This window comes from Prosopis cineraria, unplaced genomic scaffold, assembly GCF_029017545.1.
Source record: "Prosopis cineraria cultivar Desert tree isolate PC_DT_omini unplaced genomic scaffold, ASM2901754v1 PC4, whole genome shotgun sequence".
Taxonomy (NCBI): Eukaryota; Viridiplantae; Streptophyta; class Magnoliopsida; order Fabales; family Fabaceae; genus Prosopis; species Prosopis cineraria.
This window is the reverse complement of record NW_026555335.1, coordinates 42,203,285-42,214,107: the sequence shown is the minus strand read 5'-3', so window position 1 is coordinate 42,214,107 and position 10,823 is coordinate 42,203,285. Positions and strand designations below refer to the sequence as shown.

Genomic DNA, 10,823 nt, shown 5'->3' with positions numbered 1-10,823 from the left:
TTATTCTTTATTATCTCATTCACCTATCCATTGGCACATGCAATTTTTGACATTTAGATAATATCTTAATAATGATGATGATGATGATAGTTTCACTTGATATATCTGATGCACAAGAACATTGTATTTGACATTTAGATTTTAAAAAAAGTTATACTCTCTCTATCTTCGATCTTATTTATAAGATAAAGAGAGATAATTTTTTTATCTCATTTATAAAGTATATCATTAAAATTTTATCACAAATTTTTTATCCTCTATTAAATGTTAAATAAATAAATAAATATATATATATATATATTTTAAATTATATATATTGAAACAATTACAGATAGCCTTTCTTAAAAAAATTAATTACAAATAAAGACTATCAATATGTCTCATTAGAGAAAAAATAAATTATGTTCTACATTATTCTTTATTTGTGATCAATTTTTTTTAAAAAAAGTTAGCTGTAATTCCCTCATATATATTTAATAAAAATAAAAATGAAAACTTCTTGAATAAATTGGCCCACGGGCCCAAAAAAATTGTGTCCAAAAAATATGGACTTAATTTTTAAAAATTTAAAAGTATAACTGATTAATATTGATATACAAATAATTTATCATTGATATATAAAAAATTTAACATCAAATATTTAAAAATTTACAAAAGCTTTGCTATTAGTATATAACAATATATCATTAACAAATATAATAAGCAAACCATAATACAAAATATACTAAATGTTAAATTGTTTGCTTTGTTTTATTATATAATATGAACTATATTTGCAAAAGTTCCAAACTTATTCAATTTTTAAAGAGAGTTAAGGAGGTTTAAAATTGTATTTATACCAGTAAAACATGTTTAAAATGATTTATAACTAGAATCAATAGAGTATTTGACATAAGTTGACAATATAAAAAGAATCAGAATTATTTGAGATAGGAAATTTTTATGATTACAAATTGAAAGTATATAATGCAGTTAAAAGGATAAAAAAAATTTAAGCATAAAAAATGTAGGAATGTCTCGTTACAACATACTATTACCATCTCTTTCTCTTCAAATGCATGAAAAAGAGATTATAGATAACCTAATCTAAATTGTTTGGCAACAAATACATTCAAGTAATTTAACTGCTAAAATCCTGACCAGAAGCATTTTCTTGATCAAAAGATTTTTTTTTTATCATTATTATTATTCACAATTTGAGCTATATTATAAAGCTGAAATGAATAAATAGAAGTTTGATCAATAGTACAGCAAAATGCGGGGGTTGACTTCATGTGTTAGTGTGATCAATTACAACAAAAATGACCTCATTAACGCCATTCAAAGAGGCCAAAGAATATTGAATGAGTTTGGGACAAGGTATATAATTGGCATTATTAGTGTGAGTCCGCCATAGCAGATCTTTTACTGGATTCTGCAGCCTTGTTCCTCAGCTCGCATATATATCAGACCACGTCTGATTCTCTGCAAGAAAATGATTGAAGAATAACAAGCAAGAATATCAATGATCTGTGGCCAGGGAAAAACAGCCAGGACGAAGGTTGGTGAATAACAAATAAGTACAAGGTCTTAGCTTCTAAGTCAAAACTGTCATAAAAAAAGATAATAGCTTAATAATATAATACCTCTTGAGTATCTCTCAAGCGTAGAAGATCCAGTTTTTCTGAAGGCCTCCGGTTTGATAAGGTAGCAAGCTGCAATCAAACATAAATTGGCACAGGGCTAAATAAAGAGACAATGTCAAATTATATACATAATATTCCAGAGACGGAGAAAAGCACCCAGAAACTGAAGCGCTCAGGGTCTTGGAGAGGGGGCATCATAACTTCAACATTCAACAGTCTCTCGAGCCTTCTTTGATCTGTATCGAATTCTGTAGTTTAATACTGACGCCTTCCATTGTAAGGATTCAAAAACAGAAAAAGGCAGATCACTAAATACGTTTTAAAATTTCAATACAATAGACAACATGCTTTTACCTTGTCCTGCTGCCTCTTTAGCCCTTCTGATCCATGATCGAGCACTTTCTGCTGCGTTATTTGTTATTTCCTGTAACTGAAAAATAGAAATATTGTTATAAAGATTAAATTTATCACAATGATGGATCCACCTATACAGGCCATCATCGGATTTGAAGCCAGAGCTTAACCATATAGTCATAAGCAGAATAATTTAAAAATTTGGAAACAACCAAAACTCTAATGTTTTAAGCAAGGTTCTGCTATTTCTTGATTCCATTATAGTACTTCCATCAGGTTCTCGTGCATTTTTGTTACTTATAGAAGCTCCCTGTCCCATCTGAGACCTAGAGCACCAAGACCGAAGATACTCCTCCCAAGTCCTATTTATAACACACCTTTTAAAGGTAATTTTTAGTTAAAAATATAGGACACTTTGTAACAATTAAATCACTTTTTTCAATTTTATCCTTTCTTGATTAGCATTAATGTATTTAATGTAGCTGTATTATTATTTAAAGCTAAGAGTAAAAAAAAAAATGCATCTCACTTTTTTATGATATCAAGTAAAAAACTAACTTTTCTTAAAATGCGTGAAACAATTAAAAGTGTCCTATAATTAAAACCGGAGGGAGAAAAGAACGATATTAAAGATGAATCAAGATAACTGTAAGCCCCCAAAATCACATATTCAAAATGCTTCTCAGTGCCCAGTAACATGACAGCTTTATTTCAATAAAATTACCAGCCTATCTCATAAGAAGCTTATAAAAACGGAAGCTTCATATACCTTTAGAAACATACCAAAATGTTCGTCAACATGTCAGAAAGGCTATAGACAAATTGAACGACAACTGCAGTAAACTTACATCTTCTCTTTCTCGTGTACCTTCCAACGGCATAATATCCTGAATCCATTCAACCTCTGCAACACGATACCTGCATAAAAAAAATCAGGAAGGCATGATTGGATGAGGGCCATATCCCTAAAGTCCAGAGATGAACAGAAATATTATTTTTTAAACACAAAACCTAATAACAACTTACCCATCTTGATCCCAGGATCGGATGATACGAAATCTCCTACGACTTTCAATCTGCATGCAGTGGCAATTTGTGATTTAGTACAACTTGAATAAACATCTAAAGAGAAAGTGTAACTTCCGAGAATATAGATCAACATTAGAAGCCTTAAAAGTGTTCTTGAACTAGTGACACCAAACAAGGAGAGTGAAATATTTAAGCAACGCCAACTTGAAACTGAAGTTACTCAACTCACTAATTTTCCAATAAATTTACAGTTGCGCAGAAAGGCAGAAAGCCATGAAGTGATACTAGAACAAGCAAAAGTTTCAGTCATTCAGGAGTTTCTTTGCAGATTCATCAGATATCGGTATGACTGATTCTTTCTTGAATTTATAGAATCCCGATAGACTAATTAATTTTGTGAACCAAGAAGAACGACAACAACAATAACAAACGCTATCTCTAACAAATTCTGTGTAACATTATGTGAGGTTAATGTTTTTGCAGCATTAGAGAATGATATAAATAAATAATAACATTGAAAATGACCTTCCTCGTGTCATAATGGAGATTTATACAGATTTTATTTGACAGAGAAAAATTCTGACTGTAGCATTAAGTTTCACAAAACAGTTGCTAAATGTGGTCACCTATAATTAACCTCATCCCAGTTCAGCAATAACCCATCGTCCCATCCAGTTTAAATGCTCTTAAGTAGAGAAGGAAATATGGCAAGAACCTCTTTCACAAAAGACTAAAGAAAAGTGTCTCATTCACAAAAGTAGAAAGCAAGGTAGAAAAAATTTACTTCCTTGCCTCATCTTCACAATGTGCCATAAAGTATCATAACAAGAGAAGAGAAATCACAAATATATTAGCACCTCTATATAGAAACGCCCATCTGGAAGTGGTTCGCACCTACACAATCGAATAAAATAATTTGATTTAAACAAGTAGCATCCATGAGGAGTTTTGTTGAAGTTATGTATCACATGAACTTTTCTGAGTAAACAATATACCAAGCACCTACTCAGTAATTTCCACTTCACAGGCAAACTCAGCGAGGGAATCTGTTGCAGAATCAATTATAACCTGCATGGTGAATGAACAAACCCCACCAAATAACAAAGGTAATTGGCCAGTCAATTATACCTAAATCAAGAAAAAGAACAGAAAAAAGGACCATTGATGATCTACCATTCCCATCCGACGATTTCCTTCCATTATTCTTCTTACCTGTTTTAGGACAATGCAGAATAAGTATAACTTCTTCTTTTAAAAAAAAAACAAAAATTGGAAAGGCAACCAAAGCTTGAGGTAGTTTAGTACAAAATATGAGCATATTGCTCGTGACATTCAGTCAGTATCAAATTCAAAACAGTTAATTATCGACATCATTTATCACTAAAAAGTGGATTACTTTCAAAAAAATCACAATACATGTAATTTACAAATAACTCCCCCCCCCCCCCCCGAAGCTCATGTGAAATTGAAGAGAAATTACAAACTTTACCATCTCATCCATTACCATCTCATCCATCAATATTCCCCATGGCCCTGTAAAATGCCCCCTCTAATTTACACAAACTTTTTCCACTATTATAAGCTTTCAAATTCAGGGCATCACTGTTTTGCATCATGCTGATGATAACTTGCCGTGTTAGGAAATATGTCTAGAATTGAACTAGGTAAAGAAGTTTAAAACACAAGCATGAGCATAATATATTAAAAAATGTACCTTATGATCTGTTGTATTATTAATTATTAATATTAGAAAGTCAAAGACACGGTTCAACTTTCTGCTATTGTAAGCTTTCAAGTTCAGTGGATCACTGCTCTGTATCATCATGCTAATTAGCATCGCTAAGGAACATGTCTAAAGTTCTACATGGCAATGAAGTTTTTAAAAGAGTACATTCATAATTCATCAAGAAATATATCTTCTGATCAGTTATTATTTAAACTAGGAAATCAAAGACGCAGCATAACTATTTTTGCTTTTAGTTAGTGCACGAGAATTATAGGATATGTTACCAGCATTCTAGTAATTGAAAATTAGCAGCACATCCTCTTGATTAAAAATAGAAAAACAAATCCATCTCTCTTTTCTTCTCCTTAATAATAATAATAATAATAATAATTCATGTCCCTGCCACAGCTCAAGCAGGCAGCACCATCTTGCATCTAGTCGAAGGGGCCAAATAACTTTCCTAAGGATATTAGTCACAGAAATAAAAATCACTCACTTGACATTCAAGATGTATTTAAAATTCAAATTTCCACAACAATCAGCAACTATTAACAAACTCACCATCAGTCTATAACGAGGTTCAAATATATGGAGGGGGAACTTTTGGCATGGAATGACAACATCCATGACAAAAAGAGGGATCAAATCTAAGCCGAAGTTGGTCAAATTGTCATTCTCTTGCCTCCTTTCAGCATATTCCTCCAGAAAGTTCTTTTGTATAATGTTTTTCAATGTCACACTGGAAAAGTCCACAGCCATATGTTATGAAATAAAAATAGGAAAAAAATTTAGTCAGTCTCAGACACCTCATATCAAATCCACAAAGACATTTCCTTGTAACCCTGTTAAAAGCATGCCTAGTACAGCTATTGGGTTTTTACCAATCATTGAAATAGGTATCGGAAAACTGCAGTTTTCTTCCATCATTTTGTGGCTAGGGAAAATGCTATATTATTAGAGTGGAGAAGTTTTGCAAGAAAATTTCCAGAAAGGAAAAATGGGTCGCTCAACAAAGTGATTTATTACTTATATGCTATATGGCCCAAAATAATAGTAGCTCGAATCATTGAATTCCTTTATGTGGTTTGATACATTGGAATAAGCATTTTAAATCATGATCTCTAATAGATGACCCACCTGACAGAACACGTTCTAGGACTAATAAACAGAACTGTCCTGCACAATGGGCACCTGTTGCCTAACAAATTAAGACAAGGATTAACAAATTTAATATATAGTTAATATATAATATGGGCCCCCACTTCAAATAAATAAACATCAGGAAGTACAAACCACGATCCATGGACTGAAATAGACATGACCGGCAAAAAGAATGTCCACAAGGGGTTGTAACAGGTTCATAAAGTAACTTGAGGCAAAGAGTGCAATCAAAGTCATCACTGCGCTCTGGCTGTCCATGTGTACTCATCCTTGCCAAACTAGCCAATGCTCTATCCAGATTTGAGAGAGACATCCGGAGAGAATTACTACATTATACAAGAAAGTAATCAAATGGCAGACAAATGACGAATATAGTGAAGTAGATGGCTGCCGCAAAGGCTCTATCTAAATCTCTATAACACTTTCAAAAGGAAAAGGCAGAATAGATATTAAAAGGATTCCAAGTCTATGGTACCTATATGGATCGACCTGAAGGCCTGAAAGAATAACATCCCGAGCCATCTCATATTTCTCCAACTGTCAGCTCAAAGCAGTGCAATGTCAATGTGACATAATTGACATAGTATATATGCAACTGAATATGGACAAAGAAGCATGGTACAACAGTCTCTTGCAAGTCATTTAAAGTTATATAGGGAATATCTTTGGTACCATCAGGGGTTGCATCAATGCTAAATTTGTCAAGTAGTGAGCTCTGCCTAATGAATCCATAGGAGATCCGCAAAAAATAGTTTACCATACAAAAAGGACCACGTTTTATGGTAAAAAAATTAAGAGCACTCTACAGAATCATTTGCCAATCTATTATATGAAACATCTAAATAGTCTGACACTTTTGTTGTATTGATTCCCAGTGCTTTTCAAATAAAACAAGAAAACAAGGAATGCCTATGACATTTTACCATTGTCCTAACCTGATTACTCTTGAATCACTGTAATAGCACTAATGGACAATTCTACACTTCTGATTCATTCATGATTCAGAATGCCTTGTTATATATGGCTAACTCAGCACATCAATGCACCCTCAACAACTAGCACAACTAAGAAACTATTCCATAACAAGAAACAAATATCCTAAAATGGGAAAACAAGTAACTGCCACCTGATAGAAAGAAGCATGCATCCACATGATTTCCTTGAAATTACCACAAAAATTAAGATAAAGGACAGGAATTCCCATAAACTAGAATAAAGATTAACCACAATGGACATTCTTACCAGATAAAGAGCATTGGCCTTTAAAAGGTACGATTTTACTGAACTACTTCGGATGTTGACAAGCTTCTCAGCATCCTTCAAACCAAGCTGAAATGATTGTCAACTGTTAACTTCTAAGTAAAAAATCAATTTACAAAGTCAACAAAATTTTCAGCATCATAAAGACAGTGCATCAAATTATACTTCAGCATGCGTTGTAGGATCAAGCCCACTCAATGGACTATATTCTGAAGCTGATGGAGGTCTGTGTTTTAAAAATTGGCTAATCCTGTTGAAGAGGGAAAAAAATGTTATTGATGTAAGATCACTGAAGTCAGCAAAATTCTGGTAAATTGTTTCCACACATAATTAAAAACTGTAATAAGACAGTAATAAATATTTAGAAGACGCCAGGTTATTTATGCTTAACCAGATATAAGCTGCACTTCGGTTACTGAGTATAACAGGATCACTAGTCTTGATGCTATTTGCTCTAGAGTAAAAGTTGATCGCCTGAACAGATAATCTCAGAGGTCAGCACGGGGAAGACATTGTAAGAAGCATTACAAATATTTGTAAAAATATTGAATCACTTCCAAAATCATACATGACGTTCCTCACAAATGCCTCTCTAAAATGTATGAGAAATGCATCATTTCTCCACAATGTGATGACTAAAACTTCAGAGATAAGACAGCATGCTGTATATGACAGAAGAGAACGACTAGAGAAAAATGACACAACTCTAGCATGAGCATAGCGCTTAAACAAACACCACAGCAGTGAAGGGCCAATCAATAATTTGTCAAGGTGATGCCCTCCTTATATCATGTATGTCTTGTCTCCAAACATATCTGGAACTAAGGAAAAGATTTTCCTAGATTTTAGCCAAAGCCTAACAGTAGCATGTCTCTAATACATAACCACCAGAATATGATGCAAGGTGTTAACTAGTGAACCAGAGACAAACAGATAGACATAAACGGATAGTGCGAATGAGGAGGGGCAGGGGAAATTGAGAAAGATTCCAATCTATGTTGCTTCATGAAGAAACGTAGTGGCCTCGTGGTGGGAAACAATAACCATTCTTTTATCATTTCCTATACATGCTAAAATTAGATCTTTACAATAATGACAAGGCCATAGTCCATTGCCAATATAAATCTTACCAAATTTCTCCACAATAAAGAAACAGATGTTGAATCAACAGTCTCATTCAAACTCTCTAAAATTCATTATTACTTATTTCAAGTTAAAATCTTCCATCACTGAAATGCACTATAATTTTTTAAAAATTTCTGTTTTATTTTCCCTTATAGGTGATACAAACATATCCATTTTAACTTTATCACAAAGTTAAGAAATACAAAAGACATGTGATTACTATATATCAATGCACTATATTTGAATGAACAGTCATAGAAATAAGTACGGTTGTCCGCACATTAAAGATTAAGTATAAGTTTCACCTCTTCCATACGGTTATCCCGAAATGCTACATTGCCATTCTGCACAAGTTCAACAACATGATGGTATGTTTCCCTTGTCAAACCCTCCGGTTGGGATGCCTGAAAAAATCTGAATTAAGCTCAGTGTTTTGGTGCATTTGATTAGCGAATATAAAATTAATGATACATCATGAGTTATTGACATGCAAGTGGGCAAATGATCAGATTCTATTTTCTGAATACCTCTATCAACTTGGAGTTCACAGTAAGAAGAAAAAAGAAACACCGAAGACCCAACTTTTAAATAAATGAACAGCAGAATGCTATATCTATACTAAGCCTACGCCAAATAGAGAAGAATCTTGCCAATGCCTAGCAGACAGGCCAACAAACATATTTCCAACTTCTCCGTTTTTAATGGAAATCTGAAAATAGCTGACACTAAGCAATCAATATTTTTCAATCAGCAAAACGAAGCATTGTTACTTAAAAAAATAATATAATGTATTAATCTTGAAGTAGCGTATATGAAACCTAAATTATTATTCCTTTAATAGAAAATAGCACAAAAAAAGACCCTCATTTTCAATTGTCTTTTGTCCTCGGATTTCTCAACGCCAAAATAACGGTAAAAAGGAAAGGGAAAGCATGGTAACAAGAGAACTTGCCTTTTAGCATATTCCTGTCAAGTAAACAGACCAAAAAAAAAAAAAAAAGAGGAAGCTATTAAAAGGCATTGACGTGAATCTTTGGCTACTGGAAAGTGGAAACCCTTCCATTGTTCTTTTTTTTTTTTTTTTATCTGGAGGGCCATGCATGAAGTTACGAACGGGAAATATGCGACCTCCCACTTACAAGAGCTTTCATGGCACTAGGCCAAGAGCCATTGGCTTCAATTGTTCATTTTTATATCTCAATCCCAAAAACCAGAAAAAACATATATGCCAAGCAGAAACTCTATAATAGAAGTACAATATTTGCTCAACGGACTTAAAAGCTTTCGGGGTTTCAAAAAAGGAAAAACGTAGCCTAAACTTTCAAAACCCAATTTCTCTAATCACATTTTGTTGGGCCAGAACTATAATCACGTGTTTAAAGAAAAAACAAGAAAGCCCCGCTCTTTCTTTTCTTTTCTTCTTTCTTTCTTTTCTGTGATTTAAACCACCACTAATTTAATTTCGATCTAACGAATGCCGAACAAAATCTCAAAAGAGCATTCGAGTAATGCATATACAAAGTCAATTACAGTCCATGAAATTTCTCTCCAACATTTTTCTTTTTTTCTCTTTTCTTTTATTGAAAGATTCTCTTGAACATTTTATCAGCAAACAAACACCTCTCAAGAGGAGGAAGAACTGACCAAAACGTAGTCCTCCACATCGTCAAGACCCTCCATGCTCAACACAGTGGGAGACGAAGCCGATTCCTCCTCCGCCATTCAAGGAAGATCAAAGGGCGCACTGAACAGCTCTGCAGTAGATAAAGATTCTTGACTAACGAAGACAACTGAAAGAATGAAAATTTGCAGGTTTCCGCAAGAGGGTAAGGAGGAAAAAGAAAAGGCATCGGTGTTCGACCCTGTGTCCTTCGTTTCATACACGGACCAGATTTCACTACGTCTTCCTCCCTCCCTCCCTCCCTGTCGCTATAATAGATTCAATTAATGCGCCTGGTAAAAAAATAAAAAGATTCAATTAATGCGCCAAATAGAAATGATACTCGCGAAAAGGAGCAAAGTTAATCGCAGTGGCATTTTGTGAACGAGCTTTTCGCATCGCTTGATCGATGTGAATTGCGGACTCCACTATATATATATATATATACACACACGTGAGATTGGGCAATTGTTGACTGTTAAATGTTGCATGGTTAGATGGTGCGCCAGGGACCCATGAGCCACTAGAATTGCTCGCTCTCTGTCGAGTGGTACGCGTGCAAGGTTTCTATTGAAAGAAATTCGGAGTACGTGTTATCACTTTGCAGTTTGCAGGGTAACGCCTATTTTACCCGTGCAAGTCGTCATGCCCTGTCGGGGAAGATGTAAGAGTTTTTATAGCAGTAGAAATAAAAGTATGATAAATATGCTTATTATTAATGCCGTACAAAAGATTCAACTTTGCCTTAATTTAAAATTTAATTTCTTTCATAAAAAAAAGTTAAGTTAGGTTATCCATACTTCAATCTTATTTAATAATAACTTAAAAATTAATAAAATTGAATTTGGTATATAGAATTAAAAGATTGGTTCCGTTAATTCAA

General features: G+C 33.6%; 1 protein-coding gene across 3 annotated transcripts; it reads right to left on the bottom strand.

Annotated features, from left to right (window-relative positions):
• Positions 1-1,202: 1,202 nt before the first annotated feature.
• Positions 1,203-10,352, bottom strand: LOC129308746 (uncharacterized). 3 transcript variants are annotated; one of them, XM_054950085.1, is made up of 19 exons: positions 10,142-10,352; positions 9,925-10,034; positions 8,586-8,684; positions 7,547-7,629; positions 7,321-7,405; positions 7,138-7,224; positions 6,371-6,432; positions 6,028-6,221; positions 5,872-5,932; positions 5,296-5,473; positions 4,182-4,220; positions 4,015-4,076; positions 3,866-3,902; positions 3,006-3,055; positions 2,828-2,897; positions 1,980-2,055; positions 1,782-1,873; positions 1,626-1,694; positions 1,203-1,464 (listed from the first exon to the last, which is right to left on the bottom strand). In XM_054950085.1, exons 2-19 carry the CDS (start codon positions 10,000-10,002, stop codon positions 1,405-1,407), a joined length of 1,482 nt encoding a protein of 493 aa, XP_054806060.1. In that variant the 5' UTR covers positions 10,003-10,034; positions 10,142-10,352; the 3' UTR covers positions 1,203-1,404. The 3 variants fall into 3 exon arrangements, with proteins under 3 accessions (XP_054806060.1, XP_054806059.1, XP_054806061.1); XM_054950084.1 differs by having other exon boundaries at positions 9,925-10,352; XM_054950086.1 differs by having other exon boundaries at positions 1,782-1,861; positions 9,925-10,350.
• Between the last annotated feature and the right edge of the window lie 471 nt (positions 10,353-10,823).

Excerpts from the sequence above, each read along its gene's own strand:
- LOC129308746 (XM_054950084.1), bottom strand. The coding sequence starts at position 10,002 with ATGGCGGAGGAGGAATCGGCTTCGTCTCCCACTGTGTTGAGCATGGAG. Across the intron at positions 2,056-2,827 it reads GTACACGAGAAAGAGAAGAT|TTACAGGAAATAACAAATAA; the intron begins GTAAGTTTACTG and ends TCTATTTTTCAG. Across the intron at positions 1,874-1,979 it reads TAAAGAGGCAGCAGGACAAG|AATTCGATACAGATCAAAGA; the intron begins GTAAAAGCATGT and ends ATTAAACTACAG.